Source organism: Capsaspora owczarzaki, assembly GCF_000151315.2.
Source record: "Capsaspora owczarzaki ATCC 30864 unplaced genomic scaffold supercont2.3, whole genome shotgun sequence".
Classification (NCBI taxonomy): Eukaryota; class Filasterea; order Ministeriida; family Capsasporidae; genus Capsaspora; species Capsaspora owczarzaki.
This window is the reverse complement of record NW_011887294.1, coordinates 170,248-195,157: the sequence shown is the minus strand read 5'-3', so window position 1 is coordinate 195,157 and position 24,910 is coordinate 170,248. Positions and strand designations below refer to the sequence as shown.

Here is a 24,910-nt window from a genome sequence, read left to right as displayed (position 1 = left end):
TCTCTCTCTCTACGTCGCTCTGTGGCACTGCAATGCCCGATATGCACTCTGTCTCTCTCTCCCCCCCCTAGGAAATAGTTCTGAAGCTCAGAGGGTGGCAGACTCGACTGAGGTTGCAGATCAAAAAAGCGGGTTTGTTTTGTGATGTATTAGCAGTGTGCTCTGCATGTCTCTCTCTACGTCACTGTATCTGCGTCTCTTCGTCTTTCCGTCACTCACTTTCACAAACACAAAACACTTCATTCGCGCCGTTTTCACAGTTTTGAATGTTTGACTCGACAAAGAACAAAAACAAAAAAAAAGCGCCACCAAAACCGAAAAAAAAAAATCATGCAAAATTGAAAAAAAAAAACGTTTGTTTTGGTTTTTTTTTTTTTTTTTGAAAATCGATAACAATAAAAAAAGTGTAAACAATAATAAAATGTAAAAAAGCAGAGAAAGACGAACTTGTGAAGCGAGAGACAGGATTGAGAGACGGAAGAGTGAGGTAGAATGAAGAAGGAGAGAGTCAGAGAGAGAGAGAGCCAAAGAGAGAGAGAGAGAGAGAGCGGTGCGGAGCGTTACCTTGGGACCGTTGCCATGATGAAGCGATGGTGCAGAATGAGATCGAGCTTGCGCTCCTGCTCGCCCATGCGCGTGTGCAGGGCGTGCAGCTGCGTGTTCGTGTCGCCAGATGCACCCTGCGACGACGGCGGTGGCGGTGGCGGGTAGCCGAGCCCAGCGCTCATCGGTGGTGCAGGCGCAGGGATGTTCGGTGGAATCCCCGTAAAATGAGCCATTTTGAAAAAAATATAAAAAAAAAAACTGAACGTTCGTTCGTTCGGCTCGGCTTTTTGTGTGTGTGTTTCGACTTTGGGGGAAAAGAAATCGGACAAAAGGATATGCGTAAGATTCGAGACAAAAAAATTCAAGTCAAGGCAAGGAGAAAGATGATGGGGCGGGGGGGAATGGAGTTGAGAACGGCAACGATTTTTCGCTCATTCTGCCAACCCTGCATTGCCGATGGAAAGATCGACTTACAGGTATGAAACAAGATCGATTGTATACAACGATCAAAATTGTGCATTAATTTACAAAAATGGGGTAACCGAGAGAGAGAGAGAGTAATCATGAAAACAACAACAACAACAAAAACAAAACTCGCAAACATTACAAACCAAAACGCGCACATGGCGAACGTGCTGCGCTCATTCGGTACCATCGGCAACGGCGATACGTTGGGCAGGATTTCGGCTCTTCGGCGGCTTCTTGTTCGCCGGACCCTTGGGCCGCTGCTTGACGGCGTGATCGAGGCGGGAAGAAATGGCGGGCAACGACAAGTCAGTCGCCATGTCAATGTACTTGTCCCAGATCGCTGCGGGCCTGCGCAAAAGCTCGCTCTGTTCGTAGGGCTGAAAGCCACGAAGCTCGGCCGTCAAGCGCAGCTTTTCGTTCTCGAGCGTTGCAATCTGACGCGAAATCTCCTTGACGAGCTGGGTGAGACGAGTGCCAAAATGCAGAAAGTAAGTCGAGTGCACAGCTGACAACGTGCAAAACCCAAAAAAAAAATTGCAAGACTTACATCGCGCAGACGACTGTTCTGTTGCTGCTCGGCCTGGATGGCGTTCAGCTTGTCGAGAGACTCGATACCAAACAGCACTGCCGATTCTACAGCAGAGAGGTCTGCATAAATCTTTTGCAGCTTGTGCACCTGGTACTCGACAATCATCTCGATCGCTTTGGACTGCTTGGAGACATCAGCCAGGCTGTCCACCACCGAGACGTGCGACGGAGGTCGCAGAAGCGTAGGGCCAAACACAATACCCAGATTTCCCGTCGTCATGCGGTTGTAGCTCACATGTTGTGCCAATCTATGGGAGGAGAACGGTCAAACCAAAAATGAGTGCGTTGAATGGCTGCATGGATTGTACCAAAAAAACCTCAACAAAAAAAACCACATACCGAGCAAGGTGGAACACAAGCAGCTCGAATGTGTTGTAGTTTTCTTGCGGGAGACGGCCGACGTTGTTCAAAAGGGCCGACTGTTGCTCGTTCGGGCTTGTGATTTCTGCAAACGAAAATAAACAAAGAATAGTGAGTCAAACGCCTCTCCGTGCGACCAAACTTCAAAAGTCGATGCCTACCGGTCAAGCGCAAAAAGTCGTCGTAAAGGTCGAACGTCAATAGAGGCTCGGGCAATTCACGCAGCCACATCTTGAGCAGGCCTGCAACGACATGAACGTCGGCAGCTTCAATGATTTCCTCGGTGCGATGTGGTTCTAAGGAATGAATGGACGATGAGCAACAACAGTCCCTTTTGTTTCTTCTTTTTCTGCTTGCTTCTCGACAGCCCCTACCTTTCTCCAACTGTGCTCGAACAGCTCGAATAATGTTGACACTGGCAGAGACACGGTACAAGCCGTCGGTGAAGAGACCCTTGCGTTCAAGAGCCATGACGCACGCTTCTACAACGGCTGGAACATCCAGCGAGGACGACGCCAACTGTGCCTCCAGACTGGCGCCAAAGACTACGCCAGGAGTGCTGGGTCCAACCATGGAGGAGCGTGTGCTCGGGCTGAGCATCGACGCGGGGCGCGATGACTCGGAGAACGAGTTGCTCGCCGAGCGGGAGCAAGGAAGCACGACGCGAACAGCGCACTTTGGATGGCAGGTGAACTTGCAGTCCTCACAGACGTAAACCTTCTCCACCGCCCAGATGGACTGGTTGCAGTACTCGCAGGACTGGGAAAAGGAAGTAGAGAAAGAGGAGGGGAGGAGCATGAACATTAAAAGAGGTCAGAAACTCGAACAAAGGCATCAAACAAACAAATCAGTCATCAACGTACCGTGCCGCCTCGAAGCATGTTGTGGTTGACGGCGAAGCGATGTCCACCTTGCTCGACAAACTTGCGATTGGGCTTGCTGCGACCAGGAAGCAAGAGCTGTTTAAAGTACAAGTCAAAAATGCAAAACCAAAAAAATCAGTGAGCTTCACTTCTTCTCTTCCGCACAATCCTATTGAACCCTGACTGACGTATACCTGCTTCTTGCGATCGTCCAGACTTGTAGCGAGAGCGGCAGCCACGGACGAGCCGCTACGGGGCTTGGTTTCTTTGACGGACTCGCGACGAGGCAACGCCGAAGGGGCTGGAGAAGGTTTGATGGGGAGTTCCGCCGCCTTGACCACCTCAATTTTGGGAATGGAGACAGGGGCCGGTGCCACAGCGAGGGCTGGAGCTGCAGAGTCAGCAGTCTTGGCTGGTCCGTCATGAGAGGCAACAGCTGCAGTAGCACTGACGGCCGCACCGGGCGCCGATGAGACGGCTGCTGGTGGAGCCTGCGCGAGCTTTTCGGCACGCTTGCGCGACTGCGAAATTTCGGCGGCCAGCTCGACGAGGAGAACGCGGAAGCGGTTCATGCAATTGCCAATCAGGGCGACGGTCTTGGCGTCCGCGACACGAGCACGATGGTCTGTATCCCCCGTACCGCCCTCAGTGACTGCTCTGATAATCGGCTCGAAGGCCCGAAGCATGCGGACAGTGTTTACAACTGTGGCCGTGTTCGACGAGGCGGATGTGAGACCGAGGAAGCTGGCGTGGAACTCGGAGAGAGCGCGGTGATACACGCCGTCTTGGTGGGTGTACTTGGCACGAGCAAACGGTGGGCGCTTGGTTGCCTGGATCTTGGCAGCCATAAAGTCGGTGTACAGCTGGAGCTCGGCGGTGCTGGAGATGGTCACGTCGGGAACGAGCAAATCCTTGTATTCGGTGGACGCTGGAGGCTTGCATGCAGCCATGCTCAGCTGACAGCCCTTGTGGCAGAACAGGTTGCACACCTTGCATCGCAGTCCTTGCTTGTAGAATCCCTTGAGCGGCAGATGGCATCCAGAGCAGAGGGTCAGAGTCTTGACGGTCGTGCTGGAAAACACGTGCGTGCCGGCGGGCTTGTTCAGGGCGGCCAAGCTCGACAGCGCAGCAGTTTGCGAAGTCTTGGTCGCGCCTTGCAGCTCAATCACCTGATTCTCCTTTGCGCCCGACGAGCGGCGCCGAGGCGTGCTTGGAGAGGCGGGAGCGGCCACAGCCGTTGCCTTGGGTGCCACAATCGTCTCGGACGAGGTCAGGGAGGACGAGCTGCCCGTTGATTTGATTGGCTGCGGCGATGGAGACGCGGCAGCACGCGAGAGCACAGGGGACGAAGGCGCAGAGGCTGACGGTGGCGACGAAGGCGCACTGGTCGGCGACTGCAGTCCCGAAACTGCGCGGATGATGGGCTTCTCCACCTTGACCGCAGTGCTTGCGTTGCTGGTAGTCACGGTTGTCAGGCGTGCAATTTGCGTGGGAGCACGGGCGCGCATCGCTTGGGGTGACGTCGGGGAACGAATCAGTTGCGCAGTGTTAACAGCAGCGACGGAGGACGCAGTCACCACCGTCACATTCTCAAATGAGGCGGTCGAGCTGGCCTCGGACTTGATCAGCATCAATGGGTTTGGTATCAAAACACGCGAAGAGCGGTCGCCCGGCTTTGATGTCAAGGCGGACGGCGATCGCCCCAAGGAAACGCCACTTTCGCTGCTCAACACCGACACTGGGTGCAGTGCAGGCTTTGTGTGAGTCGCAGCGGCGGGTGACGAAGCGCTCAGAGGCGAAACAGTGTCGTCAGAACCGTCGTCAGCAGGTTCGTCCAGCACATCCAAAAAGTCAAACGCAGAGATGGCAGCGTCGCTCTCCTTCTGGCCGTTCAGATTGCGCAGCAAATTGCGAAAGTTTTTGCGCGCAATGTAGCCACGCACAATGGTTTGCACGGAGACCACATTGCGGCGAGTCGCCGCGTATCGGGAGCGCGCACGGTATGCGCGCCACCAGGTCTGGATGTGGATGGTGGCTTGGGTTCGAACTCGCAGCTTGTAAACGCGCACCCGCGCCAGCCGTCCACGCCACAGCCGCTGAAAGAGGACGGCAGCTTTGCGCTTTTGCAGGAAGGCGCGCCGGAAGACAGCAGCAAAGTACCAACGCTGAATGTCGCGCACCACTTGATCGAGGCGCAGTCCAACCATGCGCTGCAAAATCACATGGTGGTTTTCCTTCAGGAAGACCTTGGAGCTACCCACTTGGAAGAGCGGACCAACCGGCTCGGACGACGACGTGCCAAACTGAGTGAGCTCGTCAATGGAGACAGACTTTGGCAGGAGCATGCTGATGCGATTCGACGCCTTGGCAACGTTCGCCGAGGCAATGGAGGGCGAGAGCGAGCCTGTGCTGGTGGACAACGCCTTGTTGAGGTTGGTGGAAGAGCCGGAAAGCTCAGAAGAGGGCAGACCGAGGAGGGCGGCAGCCTTTCGCGAAACGGGTGCATTGGTGGCTGGAGACGAGGGCGCTGATCCAATCGTGTTCAATGCCGTTGAACTGTTCGATGCGCGCATCCGAGGCGGCGAAAGCTGCCCCGGCTCGTCCTGCATGCTGAGCAGCTGCTGGAGATGCAGGGCCTGATACTGCGTCGGAACCGTGCTCGTCAAGAATTCGTAGATGGCAACCCGCGTATCGGGACGCTTGATCTGGATTTTCGTCATCAGCACGTGGAAGCGTGTAAAGAATTCGGCGAACGTGTATCGGAACGAGTAGCCTGCACGACGGATGCGGATGGTTTCGAGCACGCCAGAGTAGCGCAGCTGGCGCAACACGAATTCGCTGTCAAACACGAGCGGCTTCTTGTCCGAGTTGGACTTGATGCATCGAACAAAGTAAGGGTTGGCCGACGACAAGGTCTGCAGCAAATCAGTCAGAGAGGCTTCAAACTGCCCGCCGACCGTGAGCGAACGGGAGGTGGCACCACGGTTGATGGCACCCGAGACGCCTGGCTTGGGACGCATCGTGTTGAACCTGAGTGTGAATGATCCACGACGGGGGCCAGACTCGTCAGACAGGTTCATGTTGAGCGCTGCCATGGAAGCGTTGCCGCCACCGGCCACCATTGTCGCGCGAGACGGTGGGGTACCGTTGGCTGTGGCACTGTTAACCGCAGCTGCAGTCGCAAGCGAGAAGCCCTTTGGAAGAGAGGCTTGGGTGTACCGGCCAGGAGACGCTGTAAAACTGGCAGACGGGGACATGTCGGGTCGCATCGCTCCTGCTTTCACAGCGCTGATGGCTTTCGCCCAGCCTTGACCAGAGGACGGGCTCGCGGTGGTCGGTGACAGCAGCGCAGGGGCGCTGGTTGCAGTCGGGGAGCCGGGCGGTGGGAGGCCTGAGAAATCCAGCAGCTGATTGCTGCGTTGGCGGTCGACGGCACGACGGGGCTGAACTGTGCCAGAACTTGATGCGGCGCAGACGCGGCGTAGCCAGTACGCCGTCAGCACAGTGTGTCGCGCGAGAGCCCACAGACGCTTTCCCGCAGTGTGCAGACCAGTGACGTTGCGCAAAAAGTCCGAGGACGTGGTGCGAAGCACAGAAACAATGTCTGCACGCAGCAAATCGCGATTCTTCTCCAAAAAGCCCTCAATTTCGTAGCGCACATGGCCAGCATAGTGCGCAATCGTAAAGTAAGTGTGCTTGAGCGTGGGCTTGTCGTAGTGCGTGTGGTTGGCGTGCTGCTTGTCGTACTTTTCCAGCAAGGTAAAGTCGGTGGCACGCGGAAAGTTGGTCTCCTCGTCCAGCAAAGGCAACAAGCCGGTCGGACGCTTTGAAATGAGCTCCAAGCAATCCATGTTGTCGACAAACTGGACATCACTCCACGGAATGCCCTCCTCGGTGTACACGCGCTGCTCGAGGCGGAAGACGTGCTGATTAAAGTACTGCTGGAGCTGTTCGTTGGCAAAGTTGATGCAGAATTGTTCGAACGAGTTGACCTGTTGGTGGGTGGGTTGGTGGGCGATGGAGGGTAGCAGCATTTTTGAGTGAGAAACAAGATTCAAACAAAAACAATGCAAGTTGGGTTGGTCCTCAAGGACAGCGCCAAATAACACGAATGAATGAAGAGCAACAACAAACCTGGAAGTCTTCGAATCCGAAAATGTCCAAGATGCCCAGGAAGGCATCGGAGGTGGACTTGGAGCTGAAAATCTGTCCATTGATCTCGGACACAATCCACTCAAACAAGCTGCCGTAGAGCGCTTTGGCGAGTGCGTCTCGCGAGCTTGTGGCCTATTAGGAAAGAATAAGGGAAATTTAAGAGACAAAATGCAACCTGTGACGCAAACAAAACAAAAAAAAAAAAAACAAGGATCGCCTGCTCACCTGGGGCAACGTGTACGGAGTGAAAAACTTTTCACCGCGCGTGTTGGTGGTCCGGAAGGTCAACGCTTGATTGAGGCCGGCGGGCTGCACTTGCAAGAGCTCTGCCACGACATCCAAGACTGATGCCAAACAAAAAAGAGAAAGGGAAAAAAAAAAAAAACAGGATTGGGTCAGCTTGGTCGTCGCTGGGTCCAGTGCCACAAAAAGTGCTCAAAATCATACCATCACGAGAGCCGACAGTGGCATGGTCTGACCCCTCGGGCGAGTTGAACTGAATGTTGCCCAAATGCAGCACAGCAGCCAGCAACTTGGAAATGTTCAGCTGAGTGTCGTCGGTAAAGTTCAAAACAGACATCGATTGCTACTCAACAAGCCGCGGAAAAGGAGAAAATCGGCGGAGGGGGGGGGCGAAATTAGTCAAAAACAACTCGAGATAACAGGACCCAAGACAGACCAAAATCCCCAAACTCACCTTCAGCCGATGATACTCGTCCACCTCATTCACATCGTCCAACGTGTAGCACTTGCTTCGGTTGAGGTAGGCAAATGTTTCGGGGGCAGCTAGCCGCAAGAGCTTGCGCTCGTCTGCGGGCGCGCCGGCAAGCAAGTAGTAAAAGACGTGATAGTTGCGCTCGTTGGGTGCTTGGCTGACAATGCGCGACATTTCGAGCAAATACTTGACAATGCGACCGCCAGAGACCGAGCCCGCTCGGGAAAACTTGAGCTCGATGAACTTGCCAAAGCGACTCGAGTTGTTGTTGCGGACGGTTTTGGCATTGCCAAAGGCCTCGAGCAAAGGGCCGGCACCCATGATTTGATTCTCCACGTTGGAATTGCCGCCCTTGGTGCTGAGGAAGGTGACGTGCTGCAGGATGAGCTTGGTGGACTCGGTCTTGCCAGAGCCACTCTCGCCGCTAATCACAATGCACTGACTCTGCTTGTTCTTCAGCAGGCTGTGGTAGGCGTCGTCCGCAATGGCGTACACGTGTGGTGGGAGATCGCCCAGCTTTCGGTTCTTGTACATTTGCATGTACTTTGGGTTGTAGATGGGCAGAAAGCGGAAGGGGTTGACGGCAACGAGGATGGAGCCGACGTACGTGTAAATCTTGTCGTGCTTGAAGCGAGCCGCGAGGGTTTGGAGCATGGACCCTTCGTCGAGCTCGGGCAGGTTGACCAAGTCCTCGAGGGCGACCAGCTGCTCTTCGCTCAGCGTGTGCATCGTGCCAGGTAGGAGCAGCGAAGACTGCGTGGGTGTGGGCGCAGGCGTGACTGTCATGATGACTCGCCCGCTCGCCGCCGTGCTTCCCGCGGCCGCGGACGCAGCTGCTGCAGCAGGCATGCTCTTCGTTTTGCGGAGCGGAGGAGGAGGAGGCTGGCCAGTTCGGGGTGACGGAGGGCTTTGCGGCAGAAACTGTCGAGGCACGAGCGTGCACGTGCGGCTTAACGGTAAAGCCGGGTCTGAAACGGCGCGCATATTCGAAAAGCAAGTGAAAGAGAGAAAGAGAGTCAGGGGGACAAGCAGACGAGAGATGAGTGGTTTGTTTCTTGTTTGTGACAGAATGCGTGTGAATAGGGGGGGGGAGAAGAAGAGTAGGAGAACTGAGTGTTGAGTGAGAGAGAGTAGGACGGAGGGGGCGAAAAGGTGTCAAGTGGTGGATTGTTTCAAGCGTTAAAGCTTTCAAAGCGAATTGAGATTGAACAAAAAGGAGTGGCGTTGTCGATTGTGATTTGTCGAACATAGTCATCAAAAAAGAGGGGGTTTTGGTGAAGTGAGAGAGTGTGTGTGTGTGAGGCGTTCCTACTGCAAAAGCCGAGTCAAAGCTGGCAGATTGCAACCAAAGCACTCGCATGAAACAGCACCCGTCCGCCACTCAACCCGGGAACGACATTCCAGTCCTGCGAGCGACTACGACAATCACTTGAATCAAGTCGACAGAGTGACGCGGGGTGACTCCCACTGACTGCCCCGTGTGATTGAGCGCTCAAATGGAATGCTCACACACAAAATCAACCAAAGTTCACAAGTCCAATGCCACGCGCACATGCGTAATATCATCATGCAATATAAGCGAAAAAGCAACATGATGATGAGGAGGAGGAGGAGGTTGAGCAAGAGGAACACTGCATGGACGGGTGTGCAAGCAGGAAGCGATTTGCGCCGGTTTTGACACTCGACCCCTCTGGGCATCGCCTTCAACTCCAATCTTAGACACATGCAGCAGCAGCAGCAGCAGCAGCAGCAGCAGCTCTTTCTCATCAACCACGGTGCAGTGCGAGCATCATGGAAGGCCAGCAGCCGATAATGTTGTGGCACAGAGAACTGTCTCCATCACTCTCGCGCATTGCTGCGACGCAATCCACTCGTCCAGCCACGCCATGCCTTCACACATACACATAGCTTGCTCCTAGAGTCACAATCAAGCCCAGAAGCACGCCCAGCAGCAGTCGCGAAAGACACCGACGAACCAAAGCTTTTTGCCGCTGATATCCGCTTGTCCGCCTATTTCCCCCCCCCCTGTTGGTTCGTCTCGCCTGGGCTCCTCCAGCAGCGGAGTGCTTGGCGTATGGTGTGTGATTGACTATCGCTTGTGCTGATGCCCAGGCGGGAATGCGTTGCCCCTCTTCCTCTTCTGCCCTATCATTCGGTAGGTCGGCCGAGGGCGTCTCTGGTTGATCTATTCGACCGAGCTCCAATTCCCCTCTCCCCGTCTCTTCTCAAACAGCGCTGCCTCGGTGTTGCTTGTGAGTTTGTCCCACTAACTTGGCGTTTGATGAACGCAAATCGTCGAAAATCACCGCTTTTGCAAGTGCGATCAAAAGGAAGGAAAACAAAAAAAACAAAAAAAAAAAAAAACGGAAATAGCCAGAAATAAAAATAAATAAAACAAAAACCTTACTGACTTTAGAAGGAAGGTGAAGGGAAAAAAAAAAAAAAAAAAGAGTGAACTTTGAAACGGATTTATGTCTCAATCAGAAAGCGGATGATCGACGAACGATGGGATTGAAGGGTGCCACATGTTTGAAAGGGTAGCTGATGATGAGCGATAGGACTGAACCAGCGAAAAAGTAACAACCATCCTGGCTTGAGAAGAAGGCAGAAAGAAAGAAAGTTGTGAACTTTGAAACAGATTTTCGATTCTATGTCTCACTCAAACGATGGTGATGAGCAGTAGGATTGAACGGTGTCACATTTCAAAAGAGATAGATGATGATGAGCGATCTCATTGAATCAGCGCGGGGGTCTGACGTTGTGGGGGACGCGGGCGAGCACGGATTATGGTTGGAGTCAGGACGAGATTTGCCGTGTCATGTTTCAACACTCTAAGCCCATGATATAGCCAGTCAGCGAAGAGCAAGTTGTTGGAAATATCATTGTAAATACAATTACCAAGGGTGGAGGGGGTAGAGTAGCTCGATGTCATGATTATCAGCGAATAAATGGAAGCGCAGATAATCGGATTGATCCTGCGTGAGATGTAAGCACTCAGCCCCTTCCCATTCCCCATCAAATCATATAATGTACTGTATTTTATGCGATTTCGGTTCATTGATCTTGAATGCGCCTGTTTTTCGATGGGTTTTTCATCGCAATCAAACGATTTCCGAAAAGCACAAAAAGCGGCCTCGATAGCAATACCTGCAGCAACACAAAAAGCACCCACTCGTACACACAAAATCGAGATCTGCCCTTCTCTTCGACACGACAACTTACAACTCACACATTCCAGTATTTTCAATCAGATTTCGACAAGTCAAGTGCGGAAACTGAGGTCATAGACCAAGCGCATGTCAAATGTTCGGTGGAAATCGACGACAACCGAAGCTGCTTCGGTCCGCACATCCCAACTACAGCGTCATACATCCAGCAATATACTATACAAACAAACTCAATAGCAAATAACATCACGATTATGCTCGGGAAACGCATCCACTCTTCATTGCTTGCGATTCGCTCAGCGCACAAATGCGATTCAAGCGACCCATTCGGAGCCTGGTCTTGCTCGGGTTGGGCGCGCTGGCGCTCGCCTCACTGGTTTGGTGGAGTGGCAACTTGCCCATCGAGCAGCAGCCACGATGGCTTTCAGAGCAAGGGCCTGGGGGAGCAGGGGGAGCTGTTGACGTGGGAGGCAGCCACCACGACACTGCCGCGCTGCCCAACCTCAACCCGCTCATCCTCAATCACCACACCACCAATAACAACAACAACAACAACAACAATAATAACAACAATCGCAGGATCCAGGTGCCAAACATGAAGCGGACCAACCCGTTGCTCGCGTTGCCCGAACAAGCGCCAGCCAACAACGCCATCCCGCCAGCGAAGCAGGTCGAAGAGGACAACCACGGTGGCAGCAGCAGCCTGCAGGCATCGTCGTACCAGTTGCCAGAGCATCTGCGAGAGTGGGGCGATCCGGAGCGGCTCGGGTTTGACCTGGCGTCGTGGCTCGCGACTGGCAGCCAGCTTTATGGCGGACCCGGCTCGGACTACTATGGCCCAGCCGACTTTAACTACATGGACAACTTGCTGGCACCGATTCCCAATGCATTCATTAACACGCGCGTCCAGCGACTCATGAGGGACTGGATGGCGCTGAACGCGACCATGCGAACGGGCGTTGCCAGAAAGCGTATTCTCATGTTCCCGGGCCTGATCGAGGGCTACCACTTTGATGGCACTGGCAACGGCCCGAAGAGCGAGCTCGTGCAGTGGGGCGATCTGATCGGAGCTTGCTTGCGTGTCGGGCACCAGGTTCGCTTTGTCACAAACTTTGAGGAAGTTGCCTCCATTCTCCGAGGTCCGGAGGAGCTGACGTACGACATCTTTTACACGGACTATGCTGGGTCGCGCGCCTACTACACCATGAGCGATAAGCACTTGCTTCGCCACCCATGTCAGTACCGTGTGCTGGACTGCTACGGCACTGAGGAAAAGTGGAACGGCGGCAACAAGTTTGACTTTATCTGCTGCTTCCACCTCGATCTGCGCCAGTACTACACCTGGATTCCCGGCAAAATCCCCGACCGAGTCAACACGCTTCTCGGGTTTGCCGTCTTCACCAGCCCCAGCTTCATTGCAGCTGCCGCCAGCAAGCGCGTTCTTCGCGACAAGGTCGCCTTCCTGTGGGGCAAGGAGCTCAAGTACTTTCGATTGCCGGGTGTCCACGAGATGATTCTCGAGTTGTCGGCCCAGGGCTACGAGCTGCACACGACGCTGGCTCAGTACGATGGACAGCTGCTCCAGACACACTACAAGATCAACAACCATGGCGTCATGCCGTACGATGGGTACATTGAGCTGCTGTCGCGCTCGCGTCTCTATGTCGGACTGGGCGACCCGCTGATTGGCAGCTCGGCCCTCGAAGCTGTCGCCTACGGATGCATCTACATCAACCCAGTCTACGACCCCGTGCGCGGCGGTCTGGACAAGCCCAACGCGTTTACCTACTCTTCGCAAGTGCCCTACCTTGAAAAGTTTGGTGCGCCCAACGTGTACACTGTCGACATTCGCAAGATGGACAAGTTGCGCGCCGTGCTTGCCGAGATTGACAAGCTCGAGTACGTGCCACCGCTCGTCGCGCCGCCATACTCCCCGCAAGCGTTCATCGACCGTGTTACATCCCTGATTGATGTCGAGCACTTTTGCGATGCCAAGCCATCATCGTGAGGTCCGGGGGATGATGAATTTTGTGAATTTTGTGCTTGTTGTTTGTTTTGTCTGTTATTTGGTGTTGTTTTGATTGGTGCATAATTTTATATTTGAGATCAATCTGGAGGAATGTAAAGCAACTAGTTGCTGCTACCTTGCGCGGTGTCCACCTTGTGGATGCGGGCCAGCATCATGTGCTTATGTTTCCATAGATGTCGCACGGGGGAAAAGAAAAGAAAAGAAAAAGTTCCGCTTTGGCGTTTCGTCATGCGCATTTTTCGCATCGCGCTTGTTGGAGTTTTGCTAAGCAGCTGTGTCTCGACAACCCCATGCAAGCGATGTGGAGGGGTTTACAGGATGAGGCGAGTGCAGTGCGCAACTTGTGCGAGATGATGGGAAACTGAGACGTGGGTTGGAAAGCTTGGCGAAATCGTGGCAAACAGCACGAGGGCGGTGGTCCTCTCGGCCACAACTGTTCATTCCGCACACACTCTCTCTCTCGATCTGTCTACTCTGCCCTCGTTTCTCTACTCCGACACGGCAGCGTCAGCCGACAAAGCTTGAGAATGCCGTGGGATTGTGTGCAACCCTAAGCTGAAAGGGAGGGGCCTTCCAAATTAGTCGCGTTTCTCCACAAAATGCAACCACAGAGCGTAATTGCCCCTACCTGTTCGGGATTGTGGATTGTGGATGAGGAATACAAATGGTGCACTGACACACACACACACACACACACACAAAGACGCTGCAACCACGCCGTGGAGCTCCAGGCGCTGGTCGTCGTCGCGAATGCACAAATGTGACCGTTCTGATTCTCCACTTGCTGTTGACTCCAAACACAACAAGTCCCAACAAAAACACAACCCGAATGAAAAACGAACAAAAACACAAAAACCTGCATTGAAACGAATCCTTGCTTTTTTCGCCCACAGCGCAACCGCTCCATCATCAGCTGTGGGCTGGGTGACCGCGAACATGGGTCATGATGCCTTCCCCATTTTCGTCGCCCCTCCCGTGCTCTGTGAGCCGTTGCGCTATTGTTCCGCATTTCCCGGCATGACGACGTCACTACTTTATAAGGAGGGGGGGGGGTGGCGGGCCCCCGGGTGCGTGGCCGATCAAAATCCGCTCATTTTGCCGATCAATTACCTGTATAAAAAAAAAAAAAAAAGTCTCAAAAATCCAACAATCAAAAGTCGGAAGCCACCCCTCGCTTTGCATTTGCTTTTGCTTTACCCATTCCGCCTGCCCCCCTTCATGCCGCGCACAGAGACACCAAGGTGGGCATGGATGCGCATTTGTCTACTTTGCAATCCACACAACCTCGATAACCCGCAACATCTCTCTGAGGCACATGGCACGGAGGATCAAGTTGCGCCATTGCTGCTGCACCAAAAAATCCAATCGTGCCAAGCCAATCCAAACGCGATTAAATTTCCGTCTCGTTTCCTTTTTTTTTTTTTTTGGAATAAAACCGCACTTTGCAAGAAAAGTATTCTCACTCTTCATTTTTTTGGGCTTTTCACTTGGTTGTAATTCTCACTGTGAGTTTTTTTGTTTTGTTTTTTTGTAGTCGTTGTGGGATTTGGAATGGATGGAAGGTGGCCCCAGAAGCAGAGTGATTGAGTGGCTGAGTGGCTGAGTTGGTTGAATCGGTTTGGTTTCGCTTCTTCTGCTTTCTCTTTTGCTTTTTCGCTGTTGATTGATTGATGACTTGAATTTTTTTTTTTTTTTTTTTTTTTTTTTTTCGTGTTCCACTTTCGTTCCAAGCCACGCTGCATTGCCAATCAACGAGAATAAAAAGAAAAAAAAAGAAAAAAAAGAAAAAAAGGACGATTTTTCTTTTGCTTCTCTTCTCTTCTTCTCTTCTATTTGGGAGTATCCCATTTTACATCCACGCCGCTCTCTTTCTCTCTTTCTCTCTTTCGTTCTCTTCCCTCGTTTGCTGTTTTTTGCAAGATGGTCCCATTTTGTGTAGTGACACAATCAAAACCAAAAAAAAAAAAAAAAAAAAAAAGTCACGATGTTTTTTTTTATTGTATTTTATTTTATTTTATTTCAATTAATTCTTTTTTGGCTATTTTTTGGCTATTTTTTTTTCTCGTTTTCTGTTGCTGTCGTCCTTTCAAAATGTCATGTGAATTGCGTGTTGCGTATGAACATGACTCGGATTTGATCTTTATATTGGAGGTTGCAGGGATTTGGTGGGGGTTTGCGCAACGGGATTTTGACTGCCTCGACTAAATGCGAACCCTTGAACCCTTGTGCGCACTGAATGCCTTCGCAGACACCATCCCCCGCCACGTCACGTCGTCCTTCGTCGTCGCCGTCCTTCGTCTGCCAAACTTCAAATTCTCATCCGAATTGACCACATCTGTGTTCGAGTGCCCAAGCCCGCGGTCCAACCCCCCCTTCACAAGCACTACCATTCATTGTTTGATTGCCAAATCCGATTCCGCCAATTCCGCTCCAGCTCTTCTTCTTCAAGCCCCGCTTTGGAACAAGAACAACAACCAAAAGCCGCATTTTACTATTTACCAAGGACTCGAACCAAAAACAAATCATGACCATCCACGGCCACGCGAGCACACACACTGCAAACATGCCAAGTCTCGGAAGCAGTCAGCCGCCAAAGGTAAACCGACCCGCAACCAGCGTCTCGAGTCGCCAGGGCGTCTACATTGCGTGCACACCGTGCAGGCTGCGGCACAAGTCGTGCAATGGCGGCGCACCTTGCGCGCGCTGCTCGTCTAAAAATATTGGCAGCCAGTGCTTGTACCAGGAGGCGGGCAAGCGAGGCCGCAAGCCGCGTTCCATTGACGGCACGATTATCACCTCTGCCGCTTCTTTCCAAGCACACTACTACTACTGCTGCTGCTGCTTCTGCGTCACATCGCCAGCAGCCCACTCCCACAATTGCAACGGCAACCGCAGCAGCAGCAGCAGCAGCAGCGGCATCCATGTCAATGCAAGTGCCCTCAACACAATCACCCCACGCCGCCGCGCACTTGCACAACGTCGTGGTCGGCTCGGCAGAGCTCATGCCAAACCTTCCGCGCAGCTCTGGCGATGTCCAGATCATTCCCAAGCTCACTGCTGTAAATCCTATGCTGCCCATGCACGTCGGACTCCCCACTCTCGGCCTCTCCTCTGCCGCCGCCATGAGTCTGATGATGCCTGGCGTGCAGTCGTATGTCCAGCAACAGGCACTGTGGATGTTCTTTCTGCAACAACAACACCAGCAGCAACAGCAACAGCAACAGCAACAACAACAGCAGCAACAGTATTTTCAACTCCGGCACATTCAACAGCAGCTTTTTCTCAACCGACTCTCGTCCCACACAGCAACTGGAGCCGGAGTCGCCCCCGTCTTTGCTACAGGCGCAGCGGATCCCATCACCCCAGGCGTATTCGACGACCTGGACTCGTACGAGCTCCTCGGGAACGTCTCAGAACTGAGCACCGACCTTGCGGGCTTTGCGCACAATCCGTCGTCCTCGGACGCCAGCTCACCGACCGCGTCCTCGGTCTCGGAGCACCACGACTGGGACAGCCTCAGCACCTCAGCCTCCAACTCACCACTCTTGACTCCCAACATGCACTCGGCACAGCAAGTCCAATCGGATGCCGACATGTTGCAACTCAAAACTTTGCCGCTTGGACTTGCATCCAGCGCCGTTGCCATGTAAGCAACAAGCGCTCATGCCCGCCAATCGCGTCGCATCGTCTCATCATCATCATCATCATCATCACTGCGTATTTCTAGATTGTACGTTTTGCAGCTTTTTACAAGCTTGTACTTTTGGTTGATTTTTGTTTTCCCTCGTTTCCTTTTGCTATTTCCTCCATCCCTGCTTGGTTGTGGGTTTTCGTTTCATTACATCCGATATCAGTTCGAATACACTTGTACTTTTTTTTTGAGCAACATGGCCTGTAGGTTGAAACGAACAAAACAACAAAACAACAAACAAAAAGCAAAAAAAAAAGAAAAAAGCAAAGCTGATTTATGTGCAGAAGCCAAGAACAAACAAGACAACAAAGCATAGCCATCGTACAATACAGGGGGAAGTTGGGGGAAATTAGGGTGACAAAGCAGCAGTAGTAACAGAACGTTCCGAACAAAACGAAACGAGTTGAATCACAAAAACCAAAACAACAAGCTAACAAAATCAAAAAGGGTTGGAATAACGGGTTGCAGCAAAAGGTAGAGGAAAGAAGAAAACAAAGCCAGGAAAGAGGAAGCAAAAGAAAAAAAAAGGAAAGAAGAAGAAGAAGAACAAAACAGAGAAACCAAGCGTCTCAATCTTAAGACCCGTGGGGATTAAATCCGGGAAGCACCCTGGTCTGCGTGGAGCTGCGTCGCATTATGACGAGCAATCTGGTCAAAGACGGCCAAGTTGGCGCTGATCTTTGCCTGCCTCTGGGACTCGTGTTGAGCCTCCAGCTGACGCGCCTTTTCGAGCAGCTTTTCTTCTTGAGTCTTCGGGGTGACGGCAGCTGCCAGTGCCGGGTCCTGCAGCTGCTCCTCTTCGTTTTGAGTCAGCTTGCGGGCGGCGGCAGCGCGGCGTCGCTTCAAGACAACCAGTGCGACGATCACCGCCACAATCAAAAGCGCAATGACGATTCCAGCAATGGCTCCTGCACTAAGAGCAGCTCCGTCATCTGCAGCAACAGAGAGAAGAAAATGACAAGAACGCATTTCGTGAGGACATGCAAAATACGAAGAACTCGATACGACAGCAAAAAAAAAAAAAAAAAAAAAGTTTCAAGAAAAACATACCGCCAAAGACTTGCTGCTCAAGGGTTCCAAAGTTTGTCTCGTTGTGGGTGCGGTGGGTTGCCAATGCACAGAGCACAGCGCTACGCGATGTTTCCGGGTAAGTCGTCAAGAATCGCTCCACCAGCGCAGGCTGGACAGCGAATCCGGTGCAGCTGTAGTAGCCATCGCGATTTTCGCAGGTGAGCTCGGAGCAGCAAGGGCCGTTGTCGGTACGCAGGCATTCGTCCACATCTGACGTTGATCCACGGCAACAACAAAACTCAGTATTTTTGGCCAACGCACACGCAAAAATTCTACAATTCGATCGCTCTTCTGTTTGCGCATTGAACGCAAATCAACTACGTACCAACACATGCACGGGTGCAAAACTTGACTCCGCCAACAAGACCGCATTGATCACTGGAGGAACTGACTTGGAAGCCAACTTGGCATTTGTTGCAGCTCACGCGGTTTCGCGGCGCGATGCACTCGATGCTTTCTCCAACAGGAATCAGCGAGCAAGTCAGGCCATCGCCCACATAGCCTTCTGTACAAACGCAACTGCTGCGCCCGGGTCCAGCCTTCTGACAAATGGCGTTCGCGCCACAGTTTCCGGCCGCAGGGAGCAAACACGGATTGACGTCTACAAGAAAACATGATGGCATTCGCATGAAGGCAAAGCAGACAAAAAAATGAGCCACCAAAAAAGCCACAAACGAGATTCAGATGAGTTTTTCCATCACAAGTCAACTCCGCGATGCAACATTCACCCCGCTCCCTTCGACAGATTGTTGTTTTCTTGCTTACCAATCACACCAATGGTCAGGTTGAATGGGAGTTCCGCCGGCGGCCAACCGTCGTCGATCGAGCTAATCATGCAGGAGACGCTCGGTTGAAGATCGAAATTCAACGGCTGCGCCAGACGGAGGTTGCTCGAGTCCGGGCCAAAGGCCGTGATGGTGAAGGGGCAGTTGGGCGAGGTGATGGCATAGGTGTGGCTCTGGCTCGTCTCGGGGTCGTCGAGAGTGCTGAGCACAGCAACCACGTCGCCAATGGACAGCGTCTCCAACACGGCTGTCGGGTTGGGCAGGATGGACAGACCGGCTTCGTTCACGTCGCGAACGCTCAGGACGAGCGTCTGAGGAGTCGCGAAGCCCAGACCTTCGTTGTCTGTGCACATCAGCTTGACCGAGTGCGTCGGGGCGGCCTCGTAATCAATGGTCGCCACAGAGGCGATATACAGATCATTGTTCACGAGCGAGAATGTGCCAGAGTCATTATCCACCAGCGTGCAAGTGTGGTTTTGGCCAGCGTCCATGTCGGCAACGATGAGCGTGCCGACATACGTGCCTACGGCGATCGTTTCGGAAAACTCGCCGACCGTGATGGACACACCGGTTGGCGGAAGGTTGACGTAGGTGAGAGCGAGGTCAAAGTTCAATGTGCGGAACAGGCCGCCCGAGTCGGTGGCGCGAATGGTGACGCGAGCAGAGCGGTCGCGGGCGGCAGTCAAGAGCGTTGCGTTCACAACAAGATTGGTCACAATCCCGCCAGGTCCCGTCGCATTCTCAAGCCGGAAGCGACCGTTGGCACTGGCCATCAACTCAATGATGAAGGTGTCGCCGACGTCTGGATCATCCACCGTCACCTTGCCAACCACCGTTCCAACCGCGGCCGTTTCGGGAATGGACATGTTGGAAAGAAGAATGTTTGCAGGCTGTTCATTCACGTTGGTGACGTTCAGATTCACAGTCTGGCTGATGGCAAGCGGAGGCGTGCCGCTGTCCGTGCACTGGAATTGCACGGCAACGAAAGGATTCAGCTCGTAATCGACCTGGTACTTGATTTGCACCTTGTTCGTATCCACAATGACAAAGTACGAGTCGGTGCCTGGGTTGACAATGATGGAGAACTTGAACGTCTGGCCGCGGTCGGGGTCCAGGCACGTCAAGTTGCCGATGATCGTGTTGACTTCGTTTTCGCGGAGGGGCACGAAAGGAGTAAAGAGCACACCGGTTGGCGCTTCGTTGACATCGGTAATGGCAATCGTGAAGATGCGCTCGACAGAGAGCGGCGGGGTGCCAGAGTCCGTGGAGCGCACAGCAAATACGCAGGACGTGTCCGGGTAGTGTGCCTCATAGTCAATGGTCGCGTTGGGGCGGACGATGAGCGCACTGCCACTAATCGCAAACGCATTGCAAGTGTCGTTGATGAGCGTGTAAGTGTGGGTATCTTCCGGATCCAGGTCGGACGTTGAGAACGTGTTGATGAGGTAATTTGCAGGAGCGTTTTCGGGCACCGAGCTGGCCGAGAAGCTGATGCGTGTCGGCGCATCGTTGACGTTGATGATGGTAATGACAAAGCTCGTAATAAAGGTAATCACGGGCGAGCCGCTGTCAGTGACGGAAATTTGAACCGTAATCTGCGAATTGGCGTAGCCGGACGCACTGATGCCCGCACGAGCGACGAGCAGTTTGCCATCCGTCGTGACCGTGAACGCGCCGGTAGACTGATCATTGAGAAGGGCAAAGGTGTGGGTCTGGGTCACGGTGCGCGCATTGTCCGGGTCGTTGGCAGAAAAGACACCGACTTCGGTGCCGACGGGCGAACGCTCATTCACACTATTGACGCTCAAGGTGGGCGCAGGCTGCTCATTCACATTGAGAATGGTGATGACAAACTGACGGACGACAGACAAGCCGCCGGGAGCTCCGCCCAAGTCGGTCGCGCGGAGCGTAATCGTCATGCTCGTGTTGCGCTCATAGTCCAGGCCGGCCTTGGCAACGCGAAGCACGTTGCTGGCCATGGTGAAGAAGCCTTCCGCAGAGTCATCGAGCGCAAACAAAAACACGGACGGACGGTCGGGATCGATCGCTTGGAACGTGGCCACCTCCACACCCTGGGCAGAGTTTTCCGAGACGGATCCACCACTGACCCTGACAATGTCGGTGGGGGCTTCGTTGACATTGGTCACGGTAATGGTGAATGTGCTGACGGCGGACAGCGTGCCATCGCTCACTCGGACGCTCACTTGGTACGACGAGTACATTTCAAAGTCGAGACCACCTCCCGTGACGATGAGCTGGTTGCCAGAGCAGCCAAACACGGTGCTCGAGTTGCCAACACCCACGACCGAGTAGGTGAGGACGGCGCCAGCATCGGGATCGTCCGAGCTCAACGTGCCGACGACAGTGTTTGAGGGGGAGTTTTCGGCGACGGTGGTCGAGGTCAGGTAGACATTTTGTGGCGACTCGTTCTGGTTGGTCAGGGCAATGTCAAAGAACGCATCGAACGAGTACGGAGGGGTGCCACTGTCGGTGGTTTTGACAGCGATGCGGTAGGACGCGACACTCTCAAAGTTGAGCACGGCCAAGTTGACTTGCAGCTGATCGCCGACGATTCTAAACACATTCGAGGCGCTATCCAGCAGAGTATAGGCATAGGTCTGCGTGCGATTATCTCGGTCGACAGTGGAGAGCGTGCCAATCACAGTCCCGACGGGGCTGTTTTCCTGAACCGTGTTGGCAGAAAGCAAAATGCCCGTGGGAATATTGTTGCTCTCCGTCACGTACACGGTCACGAGTTGGGTGAGCGAAAGGCCTTCAGCATCCGTCGTGGTGACTTGCAGGGTGTAGTTGGGTTTGGTGATAAAGTCAAAGTTGGCGTACTGCGAGAGAACCTGACTTCCAGACAGAGAAAAGTATGCATAGTCGAACGTGTTCAAGAGGGTGTAGGTCCAGCTGTCACCAAAGTCTGGGTCAATGGTCGAGAGGGTGCCCACAAGGGCGCTGATACCAGTCGTCCTGGTGACGGAGAGACCGCTTGTGGTGATGAACGTCGGGGCCTCGTTGACGTTCGAGAGCTCAATGTCAAGCGCGAATGGCGTTGGTGTGCCGGACGCATCCGTCACGAGCACAGTCACCGAAAGGTCTCCGGCGCCCGACTCGTAGTCAAAGCGATTGGCACTGGCTGTGACAATGCTCGAGACGCAAATCTGGTTTCCGTTGCAGAGCACAAAGCGGTTGCTGGAGGCGACAGTGTCGAGAGCATAGGTCAGGGCGTCACCATCAGGGTCGACGCACGATATGGTGCCGACAACGTACGCCGCGATCTTGTCCTCTGGAAGAAGGTAGGGCGACAATGTGCACGATGTAGGCAGACGATTGACAAACACGACATCAAAGTTGACAGTCTGGGTTGCCGGCTGCGACGACAGCGAGTCCACGCATCGGACTGTCAACGAGTAGTTGCCAGGTGCCACAGGCTGCTGGAAGTAGAGAAGATTCTGAATGGCAGTCACACTGTTGGAGGTGGCGCTCGTGATGCGGTTGAGCACTTCCACCACAGTGTAACTAATGTACTCGTTTTCGGGGTCGCGACACAGCGCCACACCGAGCTGCGTTGGGGGAAGGGCCTCCGAGTCGGTGAACACGCCGCCAGTTCCGTTCAGGGTGATGGCAACGGGGATGACGGGTTCGTTCACATTGTTCACGGTGATGATCACCGGAAAGTCGACCGAGGTCGGTCCCGAATCCGTCACGGTGATGCGAAGGTAGTAGACGGACTTTGTCTCGTAATCAAAGCTGGCAGACGCAGCGGTGCGTAGCTCGACGCTGTTTGTGATGACAAAGTTGGCAGTGTCATTCACAGCAAAGACGATTGTGTCGCCAACGTCAGGATCGACTGCCGAAAGAATTGCAACCAAGGTATTGCCCGGCACGTTTTCATCAAAGCTGGTCGCCGAGAGCACGACGTTTGACGGCGGCTCGTTCACGTTTTGCAGAATAAACGACATGATAAAGTTGTTGTTTCCGCCGCCTGCGTCTGAAACCTGCACCGACACGTTCACAACGGGCGTCGTCTCGAAATCCAATGTCGCGTTGATGCAAAGTTGGCGAGAAGGGGTGGTAGTGGTGTAGAATCTGTCCGGGTCATCGACAATCAGCTGGAACGAGTTGCTGCAAAACGGGTAAGTGCCACTATTGCAGCGGTTGGAAGGGTCTCCACTCGCCAAGTTCACGTCAGGGTCGACAATGTCAAGGTTGTGGCAGCCTTTGAGATTTTCAAGGACATTGATCGTGGTCCGAGCGCTGGGGTTTCCAGATGTGAAACGAAGCGCGCTTGGCGCCTCATTGACGTTTGTGACGAAAAAGGTAAACGGACTAGCTCCAACGGGAAGCGTTCGACTGCCGCTATCGACGCATGTGACTGCCATGCTCCAAGAGTAAGGGGAGCTCGTTTCGAAATCGTACTCGACAGCGGTCAGTTTGTTGAGGTAATAGCGGTACGGCGACCCGACCGCTGCAGTCGAGTTGACGACGAGCGCAATGTTCGCATCGGTAGGGAAACCAGTCGCGGTCAGGGTTGCATCCTTCTCGTCATCATCGCAAGTGACGTAGCCAATCATGCCCATCGTGGCCGAATTCTCAGGAAGCGTGCCGGAGACCAAGATGCCGCGCGGTGCCTCAGGCACGTCGAGAACATTGATTTTGAAAAGCCGTTGGATGCTCAGTCCGCCCTGTGTCGCCTGGACACAAACAGTAAAGGTTCGGCCAACGTCAATGAGCTTTTCCGACTCGTAGTTGATCAGGCGCGAGCTGATGGCGCTAGCGCTCGGTTGCAATCGGTTGTCGACTGTAATGTCAAACAAAAGGTGGCTGCAGTTGCCGAAAGCTTCAGAGATGGTGCAATCGGTCTGTCCGGCGAGGGGCAGCAGTGTGTACGTGACTGTGCCTGCCTCTTGGGTGACTGCCGTGAACTGGGCGGAGGCCGTCGTCAACTCTTCATTCATGTTGATGGAGGTGACGGAATCAACGATCGTCACGCCGTCCACCTTGATGCCGGTCGGGGGTTCGACGACATTATTGAGGGTCACATTGATGGTGCGTTCGACCAGCACGCAGTTTGTGCCCGTGACGTTGACAGACACTGTCCCGTACTTGATGGTTTCATAGTCGAGCAAGGCAGCGTTGTTCACCTGGAGCTTGTCGCCAGTGATTTTGAACAAGCCGCTGGTCGATTGGGAAATGATTGAAAAGCCGGGACTGGTGCAACTGGTCGTGAGGGTGGCCACATTCGTGTTTGCAGCAGTGTTTTCATCAATCGTGGCCGTCGAAGGCGAGAAGGTTGCCGACGTGAAGTCGGATATGGTAAGGGTGAATGTTGTCGTGGCATCCGAGCACGGCTTGACCGTCACCGTGTAAGTGCCTTGAGCATTGCGGAATCGGAAAATGTTTAGCAAGCGAATCTCGCTCGTCTTGGCGTTTCCACCAGCAACAGGAGACAGCTCGTCCTTCAGGGCGCTGGTGAACGACGGGTTGCCGCCAGTAACGTTCGTGACAACGTACGGATTGCTGCCAGGGCAGCTTGTACCCGACCCGGTAAACGAGCATGTTGCGATGAGCGATCCGTACACGTTCGCGTTGGTCACCGTGGCCGGTGAGGGACTGCAGGTGTTGGCGAGCGCTGTATTGGGGCGAAGATGAGATGAGGAAGGTGAGCGACCATGGTCCAATGACACGTTTTCAAGCCGAGGCAGAAAAAGAAGAGAGAGAGAGAGAGAGAGATGACCACAGAAGGTTGGCAGCAAGCGACAGGGATGGGAGAGGAGTGGAGGAAGAAGAAGGGCGAGAATGAACGACCCGCGTTTAGACGAGGAATGTTATACTAAAGTCAACCATCCAAACTACCAAACCCTAAATCCAAACAAAAACCAAAAAAAAAAAAAAAGAAAAAAAGCCGCAAAAAATCCAAAAAAAGTGCTCTTTCGTTCGCCTGTTTCCCACTCACACTTCCCCCCAAAGCTCAAAATGCACTCTGAGTTGTCTGTAAAAGTGAATCATGAGGTGGTGAGCGGTGAGTGGTGGATAGTGATGAGAGTGAGTGAGCGGAATCCAATCACATAAAAACCCACTCTCCACTCCACTCCACTTCACTCTTCGTCCATTGACTCGACTTTTGCTCACAAACCCCACAAAGTCAAGAGGCATGGAAAGCGCACAGACGCACAGTGGTATTGGCGGGGAGTGAGTGAGAGAGAGAGAGGGGCAGAGAGAGAAGAGCGGTAAATAAGGCGAGCTATTAAAGCTCTTTGCTTACCAGAGGGAGTCGCAGCGAGGCAGACAACCACCGCGACAAGCACAGCTTGCAAGAGTGGCAAAGAGCGACGCGGCACGCAGACCGACACCGAATGGCGCGTCGGCGGAGACCGCGGCTGCATTGGGAGAAAAAACAAAAAGAAAGAAAGAAAGAGTAATGGAAGAACAATGAAATGAAATGAAGATGGGTTTTTGTAAGGAT

The 24,910-nt window shown here is 53.4% G+C and overlaps 4 protein-coding genes across 5 annotated transcripts; 2 read left to right on the top strand and 2 right to left on the bottom strand.

Annotated features, from left to right (window-relative positions):
- Nucleotides 1–1,039: 1,039 nt before the first annotated feature.
- On the bottom strand, nt 1,040–10,118 carry CAOG_02063. Of its 2 annotated transcripts, XM_011271850.1 has the most exons (12): nt 10,103–10,118; nt 7,678–8,663; nt 7,428–7,566; nt 7,206–7,324; nt 6,960–7,112; nt 3,020–6,817; nt 2,826–2,921; nt 2,337–2,721; nt 2,124–2,258; nt 1,942–2,047; nt 1,562–1,850; nt 1,047–1,472 (listed from the first exon to the last, which is right to left on the bottom strand). In XM_011271850.1, the coding sequence occupies exons 2-12, from the start codon at nt 8,542–8,544 to the stop codon at nt 1,188–1,190; spliced, it is 6,372 nt and encodes a 2,123-aa protein (XP_011270152.1). In that variant the 5' UTR covers nt 8,545–8,663; nt 10,103–10,118; the 3' UTR covers nt 1,047–1,187. The 2 variants fall into 2 exon arrangements, with proteins under 2 accessions (XP_004348813.2, XP_011270152.1); XM_004348763.2 differs by lacking the exon at nt 10,103–10,118 and having other exon boundaries at nt 1,040–1,472; nt 7,678–8,903.
- Nucleotides 10,119–11,148: 1,030 nt separating this feature from the next.
- On the top strand, nt 11,149–13,000 carry CAOG_02062 (hypothetical protein). Its single transcript, XM_004348762.2, has one exon. It carries the CDS (start codon nt 11,170–11,172, stop codon nt 12,868–12,870), a length of 1,701 nt encoding a protein of 566 aa, XP_004348812.1. The 5' UTR covers nt 11,149–11,169; the 3' UTR covers nt 12,871–13,000.
- Nucleotides 13,001–15,572: 2,572 nt separating this feature from the next.
- Nucleotides 15,573–16,541, top strand: CAOG_02061 (hypothetical protein; the record flags this gene model as incomplete). Its single annotated transcript, XM_004348761.1, has 1 exon — nt 15,573–16,541. One exon carries the CDS (start codon nt 15,573–15,575, stop codon nt 16,539–16,541), a length of 969 nt encoding a protein of 322 aa, XP_004348811.1.
- Nucleotides 16,542–16,803: 262 nt separating this feature from the next.
- Nucleotides 16,804–24,887, bottom strand: CAOG_08574 (hypothetical protein). The gene is made up of 5 exons (XM_011271872.1): nt 24,710–24,887; nt 18,419–24,076; nt 17,979–18,254; nt 17,633–17,863; nt 16,804–17,514 (listed from the first exon to the last, which is right to left on the bottom strand). The coding sequence occupies exons 1-5, from the start codon at nt 24,828–24,830 to the stop codon at nt 17,174–17,176; spliced, it is 6,627 nt and encodes a 2,208-aa protein (XP_011270174.1). The 5' UTR covers nt 24,831–24,887; the 3' UTR covers nt 16,804–17,173.
- Between the last annotated feature and the right edge of the window lie 23 nt (nt 24,888–24,910).

What these genes read in the sequence shown, in the direction of transcription:
- CAOG_02063 (XM_004348763.2), bottom strand. Translation starts at nt 8,679, where the DNA reads ATGCGCGCCGTTTCAGACCCGGCTTTACCGTTAAGCCGCACGTGCACG. An exon ending in CTCCGTACACGTTGCCCCAG is followed by an intron (nt 7,113 to 7,205) that starts GTGAGCAGGCGA and finishes CTTTCCTAATAG; the next exon opens with GCCACAAGCTCGCGAGACGC. An exon ending in CGACTTTTTGCGCTTGACCG is followed by an intron (nt 2,048 to 2,123) that starts GTAGGCATCGAC and finishes TTTCGTTTGCAG; the next exon opens with AAATCACAAGCCCGAACGAG.
- CAOG_02062 (XM_004348762.2), top strand. Translation starts at nt 11,170, where the DNA reads ATGCGATTCAAGCGACCCATTCGGAGCCTGGTCTTGCTCGGGTTGGGC.
- CAOG_08574 (XM_011271872.1), bottom strand. Translation starts at nt 24,830, where the DNA reads ATGCAGCCGCGGTCTCCGCCGACGCGCCATTCGGTGTCGGTCTGCGTG. An exon ending in CCTCGCTGCGACTCCCTCTG is followed by an intron (nt 24,077 to 24,709) that starts GTAAGCAAAGAG and finishes GCCCCAATACAG; the next exon opens with CGCTCGCCAACACCTGCAGT. An exon ending in TTGCACCCGTGCATGTGTTG is followed by an intron (nt 17,864 to 17,978) that starts GTACGTAGTTGA and finishes GATCAACGTCAG; the next exon opens with ATGTGGACGAATGCCTGCGT.